At 39.5% G+C, this 24,647-nt stretch overlaps 1 protein-coding gene across 4 annotated transcripts in view; it reads left to right on the forward strand.

The window, feature by feature from the left end:
* IRAK3 (interleukin 1 receptor associated kinase 3) overlaps nt 1-23,496 on the forward strand; it is a 69,230-nt gene extending 45,734 nt beyond the window's left edge. For all 4 annotated transcript variants that reach the window (XM_074402852.1, XM_074402851.1, XM_074402853.1 and 1 more), the window contains 7 exons: nt 966-1,030; nt 6,044-6,158; nt 7,250-7,368; nt 18,476-18,674; nt 18,942-19,004; nt 19,092-19,256; nt 21,325-23,496. In XM_074402852.1, coding sequence (XP_074258953.1) covers nt 966-1,030; nt 6,044-6,158; nt 7,250-7,368; nt 18,476-18,674; nt 18,942-19,004; nt 19,092-19,256; nt 21,325-21,801 — 1,203 coding nt within the window. In that variant the 3' untranslated portion in view covers nt 21,802-23,496. The remainder of the gene's footprint in view (nt 1-965; nt 1,031-6,043; nt 6,159-7,249; nt 7,369-18,475; nt 18,675-18,941; nt 19,005-19,091; nt 19,257-21,324) is intronic.
* Nucleotides 23,497-24,647: the final 1,151 nt, after the last annotated feature.

Consider the following 24,647-nt stretch of genomic DNA (forward strand, 5'->3'; position numbering starts at 1 on the left):
GCCGAAAATCCAACCCACCTAGCTCCTGGAACAATGGTTTTGTAAAATGTAAATTCTAATAAAATGGTCATTGAAAATGTTTTTTAGCCTGATTTATTGTTTCTGACTTCCTGGCTCAACTTGGAAAATAGTTTCCAAAATTCCCGTTGAATTTCCCTCTTTTTATTCCTGAGGGCAGAGCTCCGAAACTCCACTTTTCTCTAGCAATTTGCAAGTGATAGAATGCTACAACTGGTGAGACCTAGGAGCATACTTAAAGTAACTCTTTTATTGGTAAAAGTTAGAAACCTGAGATCCACAGGCCTGCAATGACCTAAGATGTATGAAGGCATCAAGAATGGTGCCAGGAACAGAGTAGATGCTCTGTACAATATTATCAAACTAATTTGTTCAGTTTTATTAATTTATCCAATATTCACGTGTCAGGCTCTGGGCTATCTTCTAAAGCTTCTTCAAAGTAAGGAGTTATGTTTTTATTTGCATAGTAAGCCCATCTTTTCAAAATTAATGCAAAGGTAAACTTGAACTGACCTATCCAAATAACCCAAGTCATATACACCAAATTAGTGAAATTTTGCAGCAGAATAGAAATAACACAAATTGGATTCTTTATCAGATCAAGTGAGGAGGTTCTAAATGTTATGGGACTGTCTTTGAATACATAGAATGTTTTTGAGTCTGTGTAAAGGTGTGCAAAATATGATGAAAGAGTTTAGCAAGGTGATCCATTGCATGAAAAACTTTTAATTCAAGAACAGTGGTTCTAGATTTTTTGGGGGGCTAACGGACTTTTGAAAATCTGATGAAAGCTAAAGACGCTCTCCCCAGAAAAGTGTTTGTATACATTTATACCAAAAAGTTCATCGAATTTAGGGACACTATAGACCCCTATAGTTAAGAATAGGGCGAAGAATCCCAGAGACGGAGATTCTTTTCTTATTTTTGTTGTCTTTCTGTATATTTAGGAGAAAAAAATGCAATGTAAGAAGCATTGGAAGAGGTTTTTATCTGAGCTTGAAGTTTTACTGCTGTGAGTATGTTTTCTCTGGAATTTCCTCTTCCTCGTGCCTGGGTTTCATCTCTGTTCATCTTTGATTTTACAGCACAGTGCTTGGTGTGACATGTAATAAATCTGTGTCAGATGTTAGAACTTTGGATAAATTCTGATGTCTGCTTTTAGTATATTCCTTAAAGTACATATTAAAATAGATCATTTACATAATTCACTCGAACCTATTTTAAGAGGAAACTCACAAGGAAGTGGGTTAAATCATGTGTGACTAATGTGGCTGAATAGTAATTCTTAGAGCATTAGAATGGTCTATATTTCAGCATTTCCCCTCTTCCTTAGAGACGTTGCAGTCTAGAAGCTGTTTCATCCGTATAACTCTATTTAGGAAGAGCGTTTTAGACAAAGAAATCAAGCGCTTTTGCTGTGCATATTGTTTTCTGGAAATTCACTCGTAAGTCTGAGAGTCTTTGGAGACAAATTGAAATGACTTCATTTTCATATATAGTCCTATCTGCAGCTGTGCAGCCTTCCTCATCAAAGGCCTCTAACCCTGTAGAGTTCAATTGTCACCCTTTACAAGTAGGAAACATTCTTTTCAGATATTTTCTTAACCAAGATGTGAAGTGGGGAGGCAGAGAAGAAGGTGAAGAAATAAGGTATTACAGTCCATTTTCTTTTATACCGAAGACCAGAAATCAAAATAGTAGAGGCTAATCATTAAAGCTTACATATCACTTAGTCAATAAAAAATGAAATCTAAAATTGTAGTAGTAAAAAGTTTTTACATGTCTGGGTGACAGAGCAAGACTCAGTCTCCAAAACAAACAAATAAAAAATGTTCTGTTGGATTTGCCTTGCTAGTATTTTGTTGAGGATTTTTGTATCTATGGTCATCAGGGATATTGGCCTATAACTTTTTCTCATTGTGTCTTATCTGGCTTTAGTATGAGGGTAATGCTGGCCTAATAAAATAAGTTCAACAGTGTTCCCTCCTCTTTAATTTTGTAAAAGAGTTTGACAAGGATTAGTATTAATTCTTTTAAAATGCCTGTTAGAGGTTACCCAGAAGCTCTATGAATGGGACTTTTTCTTTGTTGGGAGGTTTTTGATTATTGAATCAATCTCCTTAATTGTTAATAGTCTATTTAGGTTTTCTGTTTCTTCATGATTCAGTCTTAGTGGATTGTATGTTTCTAGGAATTGATCCATTTCTTCGAAGTTTTCCGGAGCGTTGGCATACAGTAGTTCCTAATAGTCTCTTGTGATCTTTTGTGTTTCTGTAGTACCAGTTGTAATGTCTCCTTTTTCATTTACATTTTATTTATTGGTGGCCTCTCAAAAAAACAAGAATATCAAATTTTTCTGAGCGATATTCATAATCCTTTTATACATTTAAGAGATATATTTCATATACTATGAAGTATCTGATGAGATATATTTTATTTTCTATGAAGTATCTGATAATATTCCTCACCTATTTTTAAAAATTAGGCTGTTGGTCTTTTTCTTAATGGTTTGAAGGAACATTTTATAATTCCCATTAGAAAATCTGCCTGTTCTTATGTTATGAGATACAAATAACTTTTTACCATACTGTCACTTCGTCTTTGCTTATTACAATTTTGACATGTAGAAATGGTTTTACTATAGTTAAGTTTATCAAAGTTTATCAATTTTTTTTGTTTTTGTTTTTGTTTTTTGAGACGGAGTTTCGCTCTTGTTGCCCATGCTGGAGTGCAGTGGCGCGATCTCGGCTCACCGCAACCTCTGCCTCCTGGGTTCAGGCAATTCTCCTGCCTCAGCCTTCTGAGTAGCTGGGATTACAGGCACGCGCCACCATGCCCAGCTAATTTTTTTGTATTTTTAGTAGAGACGGAGTTTCACCGTGTTGACCAGGATGGTCTCGATCTCTTGACCTTGTGCTCCACCCGCCTCAGCCTCCAAAAGTGCTGGGATTACAGGCTTGAGCCACCACGCCCAGACATCAATGTTAAAAGTAATGTAAACATTACATTTAATGGCCAAAATTGTGATAATTTTTGCACCAACCTAATAAAATAATTCTTCCATTTTTTTCCAATAGTTTCATGGTTTCATTTTTTTACAGTTATTTATGTGATCTGTTTGTTTATCTGGTGAAGTATTTTCTGTGAACCAGAACAACAACTTGTCTGGGCTTAAAAAATTCTATTGGCATTTTAATGGAATTTTAATAACTTTATGGATTAATCTAGAGAGAATTAACAATTTTATAATTTTGGCTATTCCTGGGGTACCATTATTTATTTTGCTACTGTTTATTTTGTGTTAGGCACTATTTCAAGTGCTTTATGTGTGTTAATTCATTGATCCTCATGAACATCCAGTGAGATAAATTCTTCTATTATCTCCATTTTGCAGAAGAGGAAACTGAGATAGATCCTACTTTTTCCAGAAGATGCAAGTTATTTTCTACATCATCTTCTCAGATACGACTAAGGCAGATGCAGCTTTCTCCTCTTAGAATGTACTATCAGAAATGGGGTTGGGAGAGAAGTCCCTAAGTAAACAGACAATTTCAATAGACTAATTAAGTGATAAGATGAGGAAACACAGGGCACAGAGGGGGAAAGGATAACTTGGGGGATGCACAGCAGAATGGGTTTCTTGGTAGAAGGAATATCTAAGCTGAGACCTGAAGGAAGAGGTTTCTTCAGTTTAATGTTAAAGGAATTACCCTAAACAGAATTATGAACTCCACAGAATGTGCCTTCTGATTCCTTTTTTCCCTTCTTTCTGAAGGGAAAGGGGAAAAGCTAATGATTTTTGAGGACCTGGTGTTTGTCTTAACCTTTTATTTAATTTTTTTTTTTTTTTTGTAAGTGTACTAAAAGGCCTACAGCAGGAATTTAATTTTCTGAAGAACCTTGGAAATAGATAGTTTTAATTACTGATTACAGTTAAAGGAACAGGCTAAGCATGATTAAATAACTTGCCCAAGTTAACACAGCCAGTAAAATGACCAGAGAGTCTAACCCAGGTTAGTTGTTCAAGTCTGTTTACTCTACCACACCATGGGGCTTGCTTCATTTTGTCTGCATAAGGCACTCAGAATGTTTGCTGAACTGATTTTAGAAGGTATCAGATCTGCTAACCTTCCGATGTATATAATCTAAAACCCTACTGATTTAAAAACTTGTAGTGAAAGGTTGGGTGGCATGAGTCCATAGGCACAAAACCAGCAAACTTTCTCCAGGGTAGAACAGGTATCTCCATGTTCCACACCTTAGTAACCTTTAAAGTATCTGTTTTTGTGCTTGATCGGTAATACTTGAAAATAAGCACATGGTCTTTTCTCCTCTCTGAGCAAGAAGCACCAGGCCATGGCTGCATCTATCTGATGCCCACTATCTACCGCCTTCCAAAAGATTCATCTCTCTGAATTATGTTAAGTTGCAGGAGAACCAGCCAGGTATACACAGCTGTTAAATACACCAACTCAATTTCCTTCCAATCTATTGCTTTTCATTTTATAGATATGGTCAGAATCATAATAGGTGTAGTGATCTTGCTTCACTAAAGACTTTGATATATTTAAAAGTAAAATTCTCTCTCTGTGTGTATACATATATGTACACCACACACACACACACACACACACACACACACACACACGCACACACAGGCTTCCTTCCGTGAAGTAAAAGGAATAAAAGGAAACAGAACCCTCCCATCCCCGCCGCATACAAACTATATATATTTTGTATATATATATATATATATATATATATATATATATATATATGAGTGTGTATGTTTATAGGAAAATTTTGCTACTGAAGAAATTAATAACAGGCTTTTATAAATAGAATCTTTTTTACAGATTTATTTTAATATCCCCAAGCCAGCCCAGAACATAGTAGGTTTTCCAGAAATAATTTTGAATTAAATTGAGTTCACGGTATTTATGAATTTCACGTTTTATATTTCCTAGTTGTTACCTGGGTTCATAGTGACGGCACACACAATCGAGGAATTGAGTTTTTGTTAATAAGCTAATAAATGATTATTAGGGAAGAAAAAAGCCTGAGAAATGTATATTACATTGACATAGAAATCTGTGACTTAAAATCAATGATATGTTCTCAACATCAAACATTACTAGTCATATGGATTTAGACAATAATGCAAGCTTTGCAAAGACACTGATGTCTTTTTTCAGCGATGTTACTGGTACCTAGCATAGTACCTGACACAGTAGTGCTCAATAAAAGGATGAATGAAAATGGTCTTTATTCTTATGTTTTGGTGGCTTTAACTTATATATTCAAATAAGTCAAACGAACAATTTTAGTTGCACTGTTTTTACTTAATAAATAAGTCATGTTGTCTTTCATATTGATAAAAATATGTTGATATTGAATAGTGTTGTTGATCTTTTATAAAGTTTCCAATATCACAAATCTTTAAAAATCTTTATTTTCTGAAATTTTCTGCCTTATATTTGGATATTTTATTAATATTTACATGATTACAGTGTATCAAAAAGAGTAACTGGTATTTGCTAGAACTTTTTTCTTTTTTTTTTTGAGGCGGAGTCTCTCTCTTGTTGCCCGGGCTGGAGTGCAGTGGTGTGACCTCAGCTCACTGCAACCTCCACCTCCCAGTTCAAGCCATTCTCCTGCGTCAGCCTCCAGAGTAGCTGGGGTAACCAGGCACTCACCACCATGCCCAGCTAACTTTTGTGTCTTTAGTAGAAATGGGGTTTCATCATGTTGGCCAGGCTAGTCTCAAACTCCTGACCTCAAGTGATCCGCCAGCCTCAGCCTCCCAAAGTGCTGGGCTCACAGGCGTGAGCCACTGTGCCCAGGCGTCAGAACTCTAGACCAATTTGGAAAGCAAATCTGTGTCCTATGTCCAGTGTGTCCAGCTGAATTTATATTCTGCTTTAGGCCTATTCCCCACACCACCTTACTACTCCCACATGAGAGTGTTGTTCATTTCCTGTCTGAATAAGCAATTTGATGGCTTTAAACCATTTTTTGTTTCAAGGTTTCACCATCCAAACATACTAGAGTTGGCCGCATATTTTACAGAGACTGAGAAGTTCTGTCTGGTTTATCCATACATGAGAAATGGAACACTTTTTGACAGATTGCAGTGTGTAGTAAGTTCTATCTATTATTCTGTCTGATCCTCTGACCCCCTGGAGTCCTGCAGGAGCTGCTGAAACCTTCTGGGAGAGCTGGGAGGCAAGATGTGTTTGCATGAGGGGAAAGCCAAGGATGGGTTTCTCAAGGAAGCTGTACTTCCTGGATTAATTTCTCACTTTTAGAAGACTGAGTAAATACCTGAGTTAAAGTGTTTTGTGCAACCATGTTGAGTTTTTACTCATTATACAGTAAGAACCCAGCATCTTATAGCAACTATGTTATATTATATTAGATTCTGTACGTCCAATGAGTTGGCATCAACTGCTCTTATTGCTTAGATAATTCTAACTTATATAACTTTGTACAAAGTATCCTTCAATACAAAGGATAGCCATAACAGTGACACAGACCCTAAAGAGGTAGGCTGGACAGCACAGCAAGATCTCGTCTCTACTAAAAAAAAATAAATAAATAAGTAAATTGCTGGGCATGGTGGCACATGCCTGTCCCAGCTACTTAAGAGGTGGAGGCAGGAGGATTGCTTGAACCCAGGGAGATGGAGGCAGTCGTGAGCTATGATTGTGCCACTGTACTCCAGCCTGGGTGACACAAAGTGAGACCTTGTCTAAAAAAAAAAAGAGAGAGGTGGGGAGAGAGATTGAGAAGGGAGTTGAATAAATGCCATGATCCCTCATAAGATGTTTTTGGAGATTAATTTTAAAAATTGATTCCAAATAGGTTACGTTTTAGTTAGGATGAGAATAAAAGCAGATTATCTCAATTATTCATACTATTCGTACCACAAGTAATTTAAAAATCTTAATGAACTTTTAAGCAGTGTTACCTTACTAGCTCTGTTTTGATTAAGCTAATATTAAGAAGTACTGAGTATTTTCATTGTCTGTAAAGAGGCCTAGAAGTGTCATCAGTAGCAGAAGGAAACCCATCTGGAATTAAAAATGGGTTTTGGAAAAACCAAACGCTGATTCGCCCATCTGACCCCAGCTTGCTGTCTGCTTCTATTCTGGCATGTGTCTGCATATGAATACATAGGTAGTGTTTTACTCAGAAAGTGCAACCAAACCAATCGCTGTTGTCATTTTAGGGTGGTACGGCTCCACTCCCTTGGCACATTCGAATCAGCACATTAATTGGAATATCCAAAGCAGTTCACTACCTGCACAACATCCAACCATGCTCCGTCATCTGTGGCAGTATATCAAGGTAAATGATTCCAGAGCTTTAGGTTATACCTGAAAGCTTATTTTATCCTCACACGTAAGTCATAATTCACACTATTGTCTGTTGTAGTTCTCCTGGTGTGTACGTGTGTGTGTTAAGAACTCTCATCTAGGTATTTAAAAATCTTACATTTTTATTAATGTAAATATGTCTACCAAATTTAAAAAGCTGTATGTATGTTGCCAAAAGGAGAGTTTACATTATTTTGGGGAATTACTAATGAACAATGTAAGATAGACAGTTCTGTGTAGAGATGGTACCAATTTATGATGATTCAACTAAATTTTTTTTTGACTTTACAATGGCACAAAAGTGATAAGTATTAAGTAGAAATCAAACTTTGAGTATCACCATGTAGTCATTCTGTTTTTCACTTTCAGTACAGTATGCGATAAATTGCCTGAGCTACTCAACACTTTATTATAAAATAGCCTTTGCACTAGGTGATTTTGCCTAACTGTAGGCTAATATAAGTGTTCTGAGCACATTTAATGTAGGCTGGGCTAAGCTAGGATGTTTGGTAGGTTAGGTGTGTTAAATGCATTTTCAACTTACCATGAGTTTGTCAGGATGTAGCCTCATAAGTTGAGAAGCATCTGTATTTTAGTAATTATTAATGGCACTTTGTGAAATGAACCTGTATTTATCTCACTTTCTTTTAAAACTGAAGTTTAAAGAAAAATTAAGCAACTTTGGGATTCCTAGCAAGCTGACAGTAGTAAATAGCAATGAAAATTCTTTGTCCTTGAGTCTCCAGTGCCCTACTCATGCTACTGAGCCTACTGTCTTATAACTTTATATGTTAACCTATGACAAGCTGAGCAGCAACCCCAGTGTTCGTTTTGAGACATGAGAGAATTAGAAGCAACGTCTCCCATATTTCTTCTTCTAGACATAAAGAATCATTCACACAGAGTAGATACCCTTGTTGCAAACCCCCTGTGGTGAATTTTTTTCTATTTGCCCTTTATCTTGAACCTGTCCAAAAGTACATGAACACACCTTTGCTGACTATCAAGGAAGACTGAATTTAAAAGGTTGCTGCTGCTTCTGAACTATTTCCCAGTGTCTTGAAAAAAAAAAAAAAAAAAAAAACTTGTAGTATGCTTTTGACTTGGGCAGAAGAGGAGATGATAGCTTACCTGTTTGTTTTTCTGATAAAATGAACTTCATATGAAAAGACTCTAGGTTTTACTTAGTTCTAAAGGGGCTTCTCTCATTAGAGAGTTCCAAGCCAAGTCTTGGAAAAAGTGGGTCAGGGCAGTGGATTGATTGAAAAAAGGAGAGAATATTCCTGGTGGAGGCAATAATGTGTTCAAGGGAACAGAGTAAAAAATTGCCAAGTATATAGCAAAAGCAAGAGAAGTCAGTTGGTTGGAAAAGAAAGGACAAGGTTGGAAAATAAGGTGAGTTGATACTAGAGAAGAATAAGGACTGTGGTGAGTAGGGGCTGTAATGGAGCCTGGGATGCTGACGAGGCTGAAGAAATAGGTTTGACCAGCTGGGCTCTGGTAAGAGTCTGCAGCTTGTCTAGGATATAAGTGGAAACCAAAAGGTTCTAGAGTCTCTTAGGTGATCTCACAACTTAACTGGAGGCCAGTTCTTCCAGGTCACTATCCTAGGAACTTTTCTGGATGTGCAGAACTATAAAAATCACTGAAGCAACACTGCTAGACAGAATGCCCAACAGGTAACAAAGATACAGAGTACCCAGAGAGATCTGATCAGATACAAGAATGCTATGGAAGAGACAGGGCTTGAAACGCATCTAGCAATGTATCTTATATTTTACTTGGTGATGGGGCTGCTGACAATTGTTGCCTTTCTGAGTGTTCCAAAGAGTTCAAGGACTTAAATATAAACCATCCATAGAATGTGCCCACGCAGGCATGTGTCAGGGTATGGAGGTCCATGACTGTGGGCATTTGTTTGAGAATTGTGGTTTCACAAGGGCTCATCAGTGCATCCCTGCCTGTTCCATAGCAAATCAGTCCCTTCCACAGCCATTGAACTCTTGGCCTTTCTGCTGAGCCTGCCAGCAAAGATGTTAATTAGTGCAAACTATAACAGTAGATTTTCCCCTTGTGTTTGGTGATGTGCACACCTGTTCTCTAGAAGCTGGAATGAGACTAACTCTGTTCATTTGGGCCAGTGAACACCTGTCAGATGGTAATGACAGTCAGTCCCCAGCAGCCTCAGCCAGATGTGATTGGCTGACCTAGATTATTCTCCTGAATCTCTTTAAAATGAATCCTCCACTGTGCTCTAAACCTGGGCCTCCCTGATTCTTGGTACCTCTGTGTGTAGCTCAGTGATTTTAGGACTGAGCTGTCTGAAATCCCTGCCTCCTCTGACTTTGTCATAATAATTTTCTAAATCTATGTAAGGCAAGACAGCTTCTAGGAGGGATGCAGTTTTATTGCATAGCTCGGATAATTGGCTCAGAAAAGGACTTCTCAACATCTGTGTTAAACAGTGACCTTTTCCCTGAGTAATTCAGGACTGTTTTTGTTGGAGGAGCAAACAATGGAAGATGCTGTTACCTTGATTTTCTTTTCTGTATTTGGGCTTCAGACTGATGAGTGACAGAAGACTTTATCATAAATCTTTGACATTATTAAATTATGTTTTTAATAGTATGAAGTAACATGGAACAATGTATATAAAGTTAGATTAAGTGGAAAAAGCCAAATTAAAGTAGCATATAATACATCAGTATAGCTTTGTGTAACTACAAATTCATGTATTAAAAAATATTACAAGTAAAACACACCAAAATATCAACAACGTTTTATTTGGATGGAGTAACTGTGGCTGATTTTTCATTGGCTTATTTTTTTCACTTCTTTATATTCTTTAGATTGTATTTAAAGAAGTATGTTCTACTCTAACAATAATATAAAATGTATTATAAAAAAATAACTTGGCATCAAACCTTTCTATCTCAAGCCAAATAATTGGAAAAAGTTTCAAAAGATATCTCAAGTTACTAAATGAAACCCTTAAGTTACCAGTTCAGTCATTCTCTGTCATTAATTCTATCAGTAAAGAAGCTTGATAATTTGTCATTTTTATGGTTTTAAAATAGTTTTTAAAATGAAAGTTGGAAGGTTTATTATTCAGCAGCCTGGTGCCCAAAGTGTGAATAACATCTTTTGTCTAAAGCAAAGTTAAATGGTGCTCATGTCTTCAGCTGGGAGGAGGGAGGATACAGATGTGGGAAGAGCACCAGAAATCTGGGTTCAGGTCGGGCGTGGTGGCTCACACTTATAATCCTAGCACTTTGGGAGGCCGAGGTGGCTGGATCACTTGAGGTCAGGAGTTTGAGAACAGCCTGGCCAACATGGTGAAATCTCATCTCTACTAAAAATACGGAAAAAAAAAAAAAATCAGCCAGGCATGGCATGTGTCTATAGTCCCAGGTACTCCAGAGGCTGAGGCAGGAAAATCGCTTGAACCCAAGATGTAGAGGTTGCAACGAGATCGCTGGGGTAGCGGGTAAAGAAGGGGAAGGACAGCTAAAAGACTGGGGAGAAGGTGTTCCAGAAAAACAAGCATTTCAGAACTTTGACTAAAGCCTGCTCCAGAGTGGGCAGGTCACTGAAGGCGCCTCCCTAAACATCTCTGACCTCATCCTAATTTAGAAGCTGATCAGGGTAAAGCTTGGCCAGGATTTATGAGAATGCAGGGTCACATTCTCCTGTAACAGTCCCTAGACTTGTGGGTATAGAGCTCAGTACAAAAAACAGGCAAGTATAATGTCAAAGAATTTGAAAGCAACAAGAGGTCAACTTAAGACTGTCTTGGTTGGCTCTGAATGTGCAAGTGAGAAAACCTTTGGCCACTCTCTGGCCATGGAAAGACAAGACCTGGATCTGAACCCAGATTTCTTTTTTTTTTTTTTTTTTTCCCCTCTCTTTTTCTTTTTTGAGACAGAGTCTCGTTGTTGTCCCTGTCTCTTATCACGGGTTCAGAGTGTTGCCTGGGTCATGTAGATCTCAGTACAAATCCTGACTCTGCTACTTTCTAGCAGTGTGATCTTGGGCAAGTTGCTTAATCCCCTGAGGCTCGGTCTCCTACCTCATCTGGGACTGGGGTGATGGTGCTGCCTCTCCTCTGAGGTCTGTGAGGAGGAAGTGAGGTGATAGACTCAAAGCACAGCCCAGGCCTGGCAATGAGCTATAATTACCTCCTCCCCCACCCCCCACCTCCGTGAGACTCTTCTGCCTCCCAAGGTGCTTCATCCCACCTGTCCTTGAGCCTTTGCTGTATGGTGGGCCCGGCATGTTATGGGGGTCCAGCTCCATTTAGGTGCAGCTCTCATTATTCAGAGTTCTTTTCTGTGGAGCTAAAATCTTGTGACTTGCCCATTCGTTCCTTTTGCCACTGGAATTACATACAGCTAAAGGAAAAGGAGATTAAAAACTCATTTCCTTTCTCTTGGAAACCAATAGTCTCTTAGTCTTCTATGAGTAGCTGAATAAAAAGATGTTGTCTTCAGTTAGCTGTAGTAAATCAAAAGAGCACCAAACAGAAAAAGAGTGGGGCTAGGTGTTAGTTCCGCCCTTGCCATTAAGTGGTTTTGCAAGTCATGTCAACCCTGTGGGCCTCATTTACCTCATCTGCAAGATTCCATAGCAGTGATGACAGGTCAGTGTTGTCTCATGTCTGATTGATTGATAATGATTTCCCCTGTGCAGGGTTGAAAGAGAATCTGTGGTGGGTGTTTTCTGAACTAAATTTTTGATGTCTGCCAAGAATACGGAGGCTGTTTGGGACAATAAATGTACTGGCAGCATTTGAGTCACATACTCACCATTCCTATACTGAGTAGTCTAAAGCTACCCTCAGTTTCAAATTGTCTTTACGTGATTGATTATACCTACAGACATTTACTTAGTATCTTCTACAGACTCAACATTATGCTCAAGTAAACATCGGGTAGTCTCCCTGTAAGTGCCAGATGATGTAGCTGGGGCTGTACAGTAGGAATTTGGAGAAAGGAGGAGCACTGGAATTCAGAGCAGTCGAGTGAAAAGTTCTTGGAGGAAGTCAATCTTATGGCTGCAGAGAGGATTTGGATAAAAATAAAGGAGGAGAGAGTGTTTTCAAGATGAGGGGAACAAAATGAAGAGAGCCCAAGACAATAGAAAGCACAGTTTAGTCTACTGCATGGTAAGTTCTAATACCTTAAGGGTAGCAGATAGGCTGCAGTCGGATGAGGGAGCTCAATAAGAGCCAGAGACTTTTCATCTGACATCAACGCCTGCTGAAAAACTTGTTAGTAATCCTCCCGGCAAGCCTGAATTCAGGTATCATAGTTACTATCTCCATCTGATAGAGAAGAAAGCTGAGGCTTATTACAGAGGTTAGTGACTGGCTTCTGCCTCATGGCTGCAGAAGGGGAAAGGGAGGTTGCATTGCATTTTGTATGAGTCCGATCATCATGTTCTTTTTAGGGAATTAACGGTCAGGGATGACTGGGAGCATGGCGTCATTGGCAGAGACAGGGAAATTGGAAGGAGAGAACATAATTCGTGTGCAGAAATTTGGAAATGCTGACATTGGACTCCGGGGGAAAATGTCAGTAGCAGCGGGCACTGAAGGGGAGATTGGGCCTGGAGAGTGGTGAGAGTAGATAGCTTTCCAAGGAAGAAGTTGTCAAAGACAGCTCAGAAACACCCACAGAAAAAGCAATGCCCATGTTTCCAAGGCATTTTCAACAAGTCTGGTGGTTTATTTAGCTAAAAAATGTCTTAATATTTGAACTCTTCAAAGAGAATGTTATAAAAACAAAATCTGCTTCCAGGTGGTGGAATTTGAGAAGGAAAGGATCTAAAGAAAAGAATCTTGAAAAGTTGCAGCCTGTATTCTTGGCCAAAGACCCTCACGTTTTTATTGGAGAAACGAAGATGTTTTTGAATTACAGGATCACTTAAAAGCATCTGAAAGCAGTAAAATTCCTTGTTATTTCCCTCCTACCCCTTAGCAAGCTTAATTGTTTTTGCATTTATGAACGATTTTAAATGGAAATGCATTTTATCCTCAGCATTTTCCATCCCAGACGTTCATTCCTGCTAATATTTCTAAAGCAAAGAGATAATCTAAGTGAACGTTTTTAAAGTTCCCTATAAAATCATGTTCTTTAATCAGTATTGCCATTTGTCTCCTGCCAAGTAAAACAATCTTTCATACCAGGGAAGTGGTCTAGGAAAAAAAAAGCAGAAAGAAGCCATGTGCTTCAAAATGGATATTTTTTAAAATGGAAATTTATCAGAGATGTAAGGTTAGAGTAAGTGAGTGCATGGATAATTTCCTTTCCAAGGGACTTGAAAAACTGAGTGTTTGGGAAGAGGGCATAGGGGGCCACAGATTGGCCCCTCCCTGCGACCAGGACACACTTGCCTGAAGACCCAGGCTCTTCCTGCCTTTATCCCTAGATGGGAAGGTTGGAGCCCAGCTCAGTGTTTAACAGGGATATCAAAGCCTACAGGGAATGCAAAGTCTTTTTTCTTGGTTTGACTAACATATTCTTTAATTAATCAGTCTCCTCCCTGTCCCTCTTCCCCCCTCAAATAGCCTATTTTTATCTTTCAGACACATTTTAGATATATATAATTATTTTTCCTCAGATTTTCCTATTTTCCCCCAGGACCTCCCCTCTTCTAAAATATCAAATTTGATCATCTCTTCTAAGGGATGCCAAAACAATTAAATATTACATAAATTAAAATTTCCTATATTAATTCTATTTGCCACCACTCTAAGCCCAACATTCAGTTACTTATACACATAGATACATACATGTACACACAGTACAGGCCAGTTTTTTTCTGTCTCTCCATTGTCTTAAAATGTCTGGAAACCTGATTTTAGTTAGGTTTCCCCAGAGCTTCTCTGAACTATTTGAAAAACTCAGCTGATGTTGTGAAATCAACTAACCAAAGGGTCCTCAGGTCTCCAGGGACATCCTACAACCCCCTGTATTTTTGTTTCTTAAGTTGGTGTCTTTGGGCTTCTTCCAGGGAAGAAGCCAAGCCTTTTGGGATTTTAAGGTAAAGTGACGGAAGTAGGATGGACAATGGCCAGTCTACATTCTTTAAAACATATTCTGAGACCCTCTGTGAGTGTCAGACACTCTCCTTATGTTTTCTTATTTAATCCTGGTAAGAACCCTGTGAAGTAAGCATTATCAGATCTTTATACCAACAAGGAAGCAGGCTTAGGGGGGTTTGCTCGTTTGGATGGAGTCAGGTTCGCAGTTAAAGGAGGAACACCCCTTACAGGGCCTTTGCACAGAGTGCCTAGACTCGGAGGGCACCAACAAAGCAAAAGCTTGACTACTGTGTCTCTCAGACCTGCCTAGGTTCAACGGGGATGAAAGAGAAAGCTCCGTGGTCCCACAGGGGAATAAAGGGTTTCAGATTTGTACTGTTCCAGGCAAGATGCAGTGCACATTTAAGTTGGGGTGGGGTGCACAACTTTTCTGATAGCCTGCAGGTTCTCAGAGAAACTGAGTCTTGCCTCATCTGGTTAGGGGAGGCAGGGCATTTGGTGAGAGGTGTCTCAGTGATGCAACAGCCGTCACACAGACAGCACATGTGTGCTGTTGCCTCAAGCTGCCCCAGAGAGGGCATTGGGTCCTCTATCTCTGGGGCCAATCTGTGGCTCCCTGTTCCCTCTTCTCTAGATCCTTCTTTAGGTGGAGTTCTGGCCTTTCCTGAGAGTTTGCAGGCATGCAGGAGTTGGACTGCTGGGGACACACACACACACACACACACACATGTCCCTAAATATATAGATCTTTAAAAACCCAATCATGCTCTTTCATGCCAAATATGGTATTTGCACTTGAATTCAAATCCTGAGTTACAACCCAGGTGGAGCATCTTGCCTTAGGTTTAAGGTCCAAGGGATTGAACTTAGTTAGGAGATAAACTGGTGAGCAAAGAAAGCAATTCTCATTACAAAGTAGCATTTGTTTGGGGGATTCAGGTCCCCCCAAATATTGTCCTAGAGACCACTACTAATAGAGAGATTAAGTAACATCCTAGTGTCAGGTTACAAACTCCTCACCTGTACAGGATTCTCCATACTTCCTCAGTGTGCAACCAATGATCATTGCATTCTATCTGGAGAGGGGAATGGCCTCTCTGTTAAGGTAAATAGCCTTGTACTAAAGAGTAGAAAAACTAGATTGCAGGAACACGAAATTGAGGACACGAACCTTGGCTATGGGTCAGAGATGTCTTTTGTCTATCTCTTTGGTGACCATAGTTGCTTGCAAGTTGTCCTTTTGCGTGCTATTGCTATGATTTTAGTTATTTTAGGTTCTTAATTTTGTTATTTTGTTTTCGCCACACAGGATAGACTTGCCCAGCTGACCTGCATGGAAGCTGAAGGCGCTTGTGTTTGAACATTCTATTTAAGGTTGAAGCAGGGGAAAAGAATTAAGGTAGAAATTGATTGTTGAAGGGCCTTTTGCAATTTCCGTTTTCCTAAAATAGAACATCCTTCTTCCTCAGCTACCGTTAACCTCTATTTAGAACAGAATAAATCGCTGGACTCAAAATTTATGTTATACACTAAAGTCAGCTGGAAAACGACCTGTCTTTTCACCGAATGTCATTATTCAAACTATAAATTCAATACCCCAGAATAGTTTCACATCTTCTTGATGGCCTTTCACTGACCCAAAGTCCTCTGTGGGTTTTATGGTGTAAGCATTGTTTGTGGTTACTCAACTCCCTTCTGCCCAACTTTCACAGAAGCTGACTCACCATTTGCTAAAAGCATCCCATCACCTTTGCTACAAGTCAAAGAAATAAATTAGTGTGAAGGTTTTGTTGTTATTATTGTTCCCCCCCCCTTTTGTACTTGGAAAAGATTCAGGGTTTTTTGTTTGTTTGTTTAGTGTTTCACAAATTCAGCTTTTGTATTCTCATGATTCTGGCATTTTCAATTATAATTCAATGCCTTTTTTTAGAGCTGGAGTAGAGGAAGAAGATGTTTAGATGTTTGACATTGAATATCTGCCATTCAGACCTTTCCTGCCGTTCCCCTGTGCTGAAATGAAGTGGGGCATGCAGAAGTGACTCTGAAATTGAGGGGCAGAAGGTGGGGTCCTGGAAATGAAGGTTGGGGAACATTTTTTCTCACTTCGCCTCCTGGCCCACCTGGCAAACTCCTGCATTCAAATGCCCCCAGCACTCTGAAACCCTCAGGGCACCTCTGGGAGCCTCAGACTTGATCTGATCCATTGAAAACTCAACCTAGGGAAGAAGTGATGATGAACTGACAGTTTCTTCTTATCTAGAACTGGAGAGAAGTTGGATCTGACTCTAGTCTGTTCCTCATCTGAGGTATGTCAGGATAGTCAACAGTTCTCCAAATGAGAAAGTAAAAGAGTGGGTGAGGAGTGACAGATGGGGCTGTATGAAGCCTGGGCTGGCTTTAGCAGCTGCTGGGTTATCCAGGGAGAAAGGAGAAGGCAAGGAGAGAAATGACAGCTGTGCTCGTTGATGTGAACCTTGGGAACCGGGCCTCTTTGACTTTCCTTCCATAAATGCTGAGAACACACAGCCGATAAGAGGCCCTAAAGCCCATAAGGTGGGCTCTTTGGATTTTACAATTCCCTTGCCACCCTTAGCAGAAGAAGGAGTGAAATAAAGTTTAAAATGTGTCTTGCTTTATCCCCAAAAGACCACAGGAAGTCCCTTTGTTTTTCCTCTTGTCAACTCAGTCCTAGACAAGGTCTAGACTAGAGTCTTTGAGGCCTTAGCTTCATACATTGGACTGTTTCCCCCAAACTCTCTAAATAGAAGTAGGACTCTGAGTCCTCTGAACAGTAAGAACACCTGCAGTTCTGTCCTGTGTAACTAGGGCATGCCTGTTGACCTGCTTGTATAGGGATAGCAAAAACTTCTGGAGCTTTTGTAAGATCCAAAATTTGTTCAGAATTAAGAACTTCTTGATATCCCGTAGCTGGTCCTGTAGCACTTTTAGTAACAGCATGTTGTACTGCAAATATACCTCTTGGCATTTTGGATGGGCAGGTCTACTCTTAGATGCTTTGATTTCAGGGGATAAACAGCAAATTCTGAAGAGCCCTAAGCAAAGCCAAGAAGTGCATGAAATTCTCTTGGCTGCCCCACCTCCTTCTCAATGTCCATCTGCTCTCTTAGAATTGATTGATTACTCATCTTTCTCCTACCCGCCATTTTTTGAGCATTACCAAATGCTGGGGAGGAAGCTATGCCCTTCGTTTTCCCCCTGCCAGAATTCTTTTCTCATTTCACATGGGAGGAGAGAGGGCACTGAGGCTTACACGGTGAAGGAACCTGTGGGCGGTAATGGAGCCAGGGAAAGGCAGAGCTCCTGGCGGTATGTTGTGGGAAATGGATCTCTCTCGGCTTATCCTTTCCCATCCCTGCTTTGACAGCCCTTTGAAGGTAAAAGTAATCCGATACCTACCCTCAGCCAAAATGTCAGATGATTCTTAAGGTTTTAATGTGACAACTACTTAAATTGACTATAAGCACTTTGTCTTGTATCTGCAAGCATTTGTATTTTAAATAAGACTCAAAGACCAAAACAACCATAGAGATGAAACCCCGGGACAGGGCGGTCATGAGGGCGGGACTACCAAAGATTCCTGACATCGTTCCAAGTTAGTGGCTCTGTGCTCATATGCCAAGCATTTCACAGCACAGCTCTTGCACATAACAGACACATAATTAGCTGATTAAAACTCAGTTCATGTTCTCCTTAAGTGTAAGGAAAGCTGTTTTGGTTAACTTCAGTTTCTCTTAGTGAGAAAGCATCAGCTTTATCCAGCAACTTCACATATGTATCTTTAAGTTTGAAATACCCACTGTTCCTAGGTCAGGTTTTTATTCTAGGTTGCAGAAAATACTTGGATTTATACATCAGGAAAAATGAAAGAATGTTCTATAGTTCATGGAAATTTATTTGGCTTTATTTTGACAGTGTTTTGAATTAACCAGAAAAGAAAAAGGTGAGTTTAACATGTTTACACTGAAGTGCCTTTATGATATTTTGTCTTGTTTGTCCCTGATCACAATTTTAGTGCAAACATCCTTTTGGATGATCAGTTTCAACCCAAACTAACTGATTTTGCCATGGCACACTTCCGGCCCCACCTAGAACATCAGAGTTGTACCATAAATACGACCAGCAGCAGCAGTAAACATCTGTGGTACATGCCGGAAGAGTACATCAGACAGGGGAAACTTTCCATTAAAACAGACGTCTACAGCTTTGGAATTGTGAGTACCAACTACCAGTTAACAAAGGAGGAGAGTTTATTGCTAAGAGTGTTCCAGATTCTAAGAATTTTTAAAAGAATTTTAACTTTTAGACTCATTGGTTTCCTGTTAGCCCATCTTATACTTTAATTTTATATAATCAAGCAATTAATAAAATATAAAGTCATTAATTAAAATGAACTATATTCATAGTCATGGTTAATAGCTGCAACAAATTCTGTCTATATTTTTAAGATATATAGCTGACTTTCTATATATTCCTTGTAGGTAATAATGGAAGTTCTGACAGGATGTAGAGTAGTGTTAGATGATCCGAAACATATCCAGCTGGTAAGAATTGTCTTCATTCTGGCACCTATCTCTTGGTCATTTTCTGATCAGGTTCTCTGTGATAAAATTGTCTCCTTCTCTTCCAAGCGGGATCTCCTTATAGAATTGATGGAGAGGAGAGGTCTGGATTCATGTCTCTCATTTCTTGATAAGAAAGTGCCTCCCTGCCCTCGGAATTTCTCTGCCAAGCTATTCTGTTTGTCAGGGCAATGTGCTGCAACGCGGGCAAAATTAAGACCATCAATGGATGAAGTGAGTATGTACATGGTTTTATTCAAAACTGAGCCCACAGAACCATGGAAAATCTAAACTAGATAAATTGTGTATCTAAGTGAATTCTTTGCAACAAGACAAATCCAGCCTCTAACAGAGAATTCCAACCTAATAGTTTTAGCATTTCCAGGTCAAAAAGCCACATTCTTTGGTACTCTGGTAGAGGTCATTTCTAGGTGGAACCAAGATCAGACCACAAAAAATTCAATGTAAAGACATAATTGAGCAGTTTACAGGGAATATTTTATTCAATTTTTTCTTTTTTTTTTTTTTTGGAGACAGAGTCTTGTTCTGTCACCCAGGCTGGAGTGCCGTGGCACTATCTTGGCCCACTGCAACCTCTGGCTCCCCCGTTCAAGTGATTCTGCTGCCTCAGCCTCCTAAGTAGCTGGGATTATAGGCATGAGTCACCAGGCCTGGATAACTTTTTTTATTTTTAGTAGAGACAGGGTTTCACCATGTTGGCCAGGCTGGTCTCAAACATGGACCTCAAGTGATCAGCCCATCTCAGCCTCCCAAAGTATTCAGTTTTCATTAAGAGATCCAGCTCATTATAAATGCAGCATATATTTTGCTTATTCATATTTAAATAATTATTAATCTATCCATAGACTTAATCACCCATTTATTTATTTTTGTTTGCACAAACAAACAAATACTTACTTAATGCCCACTCTGTGTGTGCCAGACTTTGTATTGGGTGCTGGGAATATAACAGTGATCAAGAATGACTACCCTCAAGCTCACTGTTCAGAGGAGTCAGATCAGTAAACATAGAATGTTAGTCCAGCAAAAGAAACAATGATATACAGAAGGCCAGGTTGCCATGGAGTGTGGACTCAGAATACATTAGCTTGTGGAAGTTAAGGAAGCTTCTTGATAGATATGAGAGCCTAGCTATGATCTGAAGAACAGGTTGGATTTAGGCAGCAGGAAGGATGGAAAGACATTCTAGGCAGAGAGAGTGAACACTTGCAAAAGCTTCAAGGTGGTGGAGACCATGGTGCTAAGACCATGGAAGGGGGCCGTGAGGGAAAGACTGGAGTGGTTAAAATAATAGAAGCTTCCATGGCAGAGAGACATGAATTCCATTCTAGGAATTTAGATTTTATCCTGAGTCTATCATAGAGCCATGCAAGGGTTTTAAACTAGGAGTTGACATAATGAGAATATAAAGAGCACTGGCCTGGGAGTCAGGAGAGCTGTGTTTCTGGCCTGACACCACCAATAAGTTGTGTGGAGCCAAGAACTCAGGAAGAAGCTATGAGATGTATCATGCAGGGACAGGGAACTGGAAGCCTGGCGATCTGGTGTCAGACAACAGGTCTATACCTTACTGACTGACGATACCGATTCCCCTTTCTGAGCCTCAGCTCTGTCATCTATCAAATGAGAAGAATTAATGTTGTTTGTGCAAGTTAAATGAGATAATATATGTGGAAGCACTTTGTAAATGTTAAAACTCTCCATGTTTTTTTTTTAAATCCCATGTGTGTATGTGTATATGAAGGCATGTTGTATGGCCTATTCATTAGATCAAGGATTCTCATATCTGGCTGTATACCAGATTATCTGAGGCTTCTAAAATACAGATTCCTGGACCCTGATCACTTATTTTTTGAAAGACAGTCTCTAGGTTGGGACCAAGGCATGTATATTTTAAAAGAGCTCCCTAAAACTTCTGGCATTTAAGAATTACAGGTCGGGCCCCCCATTTCCTCCTTCCCTTCCAATCCTCCACATATTTTGGTTGAAGTAAAAAAGGCAGAGACTTGCCCAAGTTCACAAAGCTAGTTGATGGCAAATCTGAGGCTTAAGTCAGGCTTCTTGGTATTTACTTCAGTGTAGTTTCTTTTATACCTTGTTTTAAGTCACTTAATTTACTCCTCAAAATAAAGAGTTTTAGCTGATCCATTCTAATTTGAAATTCTATAGTTGAGCTAATTTCATGAAAATGAAAGAATATTCTATATAGGTAGAGAGAAAGGGGTAAAAGGAAAAGTTGTTCAAACTTAATTCAGTGTCTGTTTGCTTCTTTGTTAATTAGGTTCTACATACTCTTGAAAGTACTCAAGCCAGCTTGTATTTTGCTGAAGATCCTCCCACATCACTGAAGTCCTTCAGATGTCCGTCTCCTCTATTCCTGGAGAATGTACCAAGTATTCCAGTGGAAGATGATGAAAGCCAGAATAACCATTTACTGCCTTATGATGAAAGCTTGAGGATAGACGGAATGACTCCAAAAACTCCTTTTGAATGCAGCCAGTCTGAGGTTATGTTTCTGAGCTTGGACCAAAAGCCAGGGAGCAAGAGAAATGAGGAAGCTTGCAACATGCTGAGTTCTTCTTGTGAAGAAAGCTGGTTCCCAAAGCATATAGTTCCATCCCAGGACTTAAGGGCCTATGAGGTAAATATGGATCCTTCTTCAGAAGCTCCAGGCCATTCTTGCAGGAGCTGGCCAGTGGAGACCAGCCATTTCTCCAAATTTTCCTGGGATGAATATGAACAGAACAAAAAGGAATAAATTCCACCAGAAGATAAAGAAAAAAGCAAGTATTGTATAAGCACCTGCGTATAGGAATGACCTTGGGAAGACATTGGCTCTATAGGCAATGCCAAGAGAATGATCAATGGTGAGTTTGGGTGATGCAGATAAACAATCTGGACAATTCCATTTCTTCTTTCCCACCCTCAAACAGAGTGCCTCAAAAAATTGTTTTATCAGGATAATTGCCTTATGACCAAACCCATGCTCAATTAGAGCCATTCAAAATTCATTAAGATCATTGGTTCTGACTTTAGCCAAACAAAACAATCAAAACCTACCAGAAAGGGACTGGATTCTAATGTCTTCTCCATCAACCTCAGTGTGGGTCCTCAGAGCCTCCATCTGCCAAGAACATTCCGTTTGATTCCATCGTTTGGTTTAGCTTGCTTGCAAGGGTTGTAGGAAATGTCTAATTTGTAAATGTTAGTAGATACCTTTGGAAAGAATCACCTTGCTATTCTGATTGACCCCTCATGTTTTCCCATTAATCCCTGACTAGCCTGCTTGTCTGAAAATGAGCCAGATTCACCCTTGGCTATGGCATGTTCTATGTAGAGAGGGGATTTCTTCCCAAGATCCATCCTAAACTCTTAGGACAGTTTATCATGTATACCATATATAATGTAAGCATTGACTATTATTACAGCTTTTTGAAAACATACTTAGTAACCTATTATAGCCTAAGTAGATAGATGAAATTTCCATCCAGTAATTTTTGTTCCTGAGAAAATGGCTGGTCAAGGGCTTAGGTCAGCTTTTTGTTTGGTCTATACCTTCCAACTCTGGGCCTTCACTCCTGCTGTTTCCTGGATCTCCCTCTTTTGAAATCCTACCCAATCATCAGAGCTCTACAAAACTGCCAGCCTCCAGGAAACTTTCCTAATCTCTACAACCAGAAGTACTCCCTTTATCAGTATTTCAAGAGCAATTTTTTTGTATTTCTATTTTATGCTTGTCACTTTCAGAATAATATCAAAGCTGCTTGTCTCATCTCTTTTACTAGGTTGTAAACTCCCTATATTAGTTTTCTATTGTTTTTGTAACAAATTATCACACACTTTGTGACTTAAAGTAACATAAATTAATTATTTTGCAGTTCTGGAAGTCATTCCTTCTGGAGGCTGTCAGGGAGAACTCACTGTCTTGCCTTTTCCAGCTTCTAGAGGTCACCTGCATTCTTTGGCTCATGGCCAATTCCTCCATCTTCAAAGCCAGCAATGTGGCGTTTCAGATGTCTCTCTCTCTCTCTCTCTCTCTCTCTCTCTCTCTCTCCCCCCACCCCCCATCTCACCACATCTTCACTACCCTCTTCCTCTCACTCTGACCCCCCTCCCTGTCTTCTATAAAGACCTTTGTGATTTCACTGGGCCCACTCAGATAAGCCAGGAAAATCTCTGTGTCTCAGATCCTTAATTTAATTATACCTGCAAAGTCCGTTTTCTCGTATAATGTATTCACAGTTTTCTGGAATTGGGACGTGGACTTTTTTGGGGGCCATTACTCTGTTTGTCATAGTCCCTGAGTGTGTAAGGGCTATCTCTTCAAAGCCTAATGTGTCATCCTACAAAAAGCAGGTGTTTCCTTATAAATATTAAGTTGAATTAAATTACTCCCATGAACCCACATAATCAATAATTCAGCCATAATAAACATTGTTGAGTAAATTTAAAAGGGAGGATAATGACTATGATGCTGGATAGAAACACTGAAGAAAACCCTTTTCAGAGGATTTATGGAATCTTCCTCTCCAGGAAGCTTGTAATGGAAGGGTAAACCTCCAGCTTCTTGTCCAGCAGAGGCTCATCATGTCTTTTGTTTTATTTTTTTGGTGAGTCAGTGTGGTTGGGTTAATTGTACTCACATTGAATTCCATGTTCAAGAACAATTAATCAAAGCAGAAAATCATCAGGAATCATGGTCAGGTTAACAGATGAAGGTCAGAAATATGGAGTTACAATTCTCCAGAAAGGCAAAAAGTGAGACTAAAAACATGATAAGTCTTAGTCTGTTTGACAGGCTTTATACAGGCCCTGCATAAGCAGTTGGGAGAGCCCATGCCCACCACGGCTTTGTGGGGTAACTGGCTGCCCAGAGCTCTCTGCCCTCCTATGATCACCAGACATGTGAAGAGGTTGGACCAAACTTCATGTAACTTTTATTCCTGTGACCTATCCTAATTTGGCAACTCCTGATTCCACACATTAATGAAAGGAAGCAGCAAAAGTCTTTGACATTTGGCCTATGTATTGCATCATCTGAGGCTGATTTAGCTTAATTTACAGATAGAATCTGAGATTATATTGGCTGAATTGGGAAAATTAGCCTGGAATCATGTGAAGTTGCCACTAATAATTCACAAAAGAGATCAACAAGAATTGAATTGTGTTAAACTGTTTTTCACTTAGAATATGGGCCCCCACCAACACATTCAATGAAGGGTCATTGAGGAAGCTCTGATTAACACCAGGTGCATGCAATTACTCAGCACATATAATCTGTTGGTATTATGTTGATTTGAACGTGCTGAGCCAGCTTAAAGCAGGATTCCTCAAACTGTAGTGTGCATCAAAATGACTTGGAAAGCTGGTTAAAAACATGGATTGCTAGGTCCACCCAGTTTCTGATGTAGGTTTGGGGTTAGAAATTTTGCTTTCTAGTAAGTTCCCAGGTGATGCTGATGCCACTGATGTGAAGCCCACTCTTCACATCAGTGAAAACCGCTTCCTTAAAGTGCTCTCATATTGTTATAGGTTAGTAGATCCTACCTTTCCATCTACTGGTATGTTTTTTGAGAAAAAGAGCATTTCTTTTCATTCTGTTAA

Source organism: Saimiri boliviensis, chromosome 7 (genome assembly GCF_048565385.1).
Source record: "Saimiri boliviensis isolate mSaiBol1 chromosome 7, mSaiBol1.pri, whole genome shotgun sequence".
NCBI classification, from domain to species: Eukaryota; Metazoa; Chordata; class Mammalia; order Primates; family Cebidae; genus Saimiri; species Saimiri boliviensis.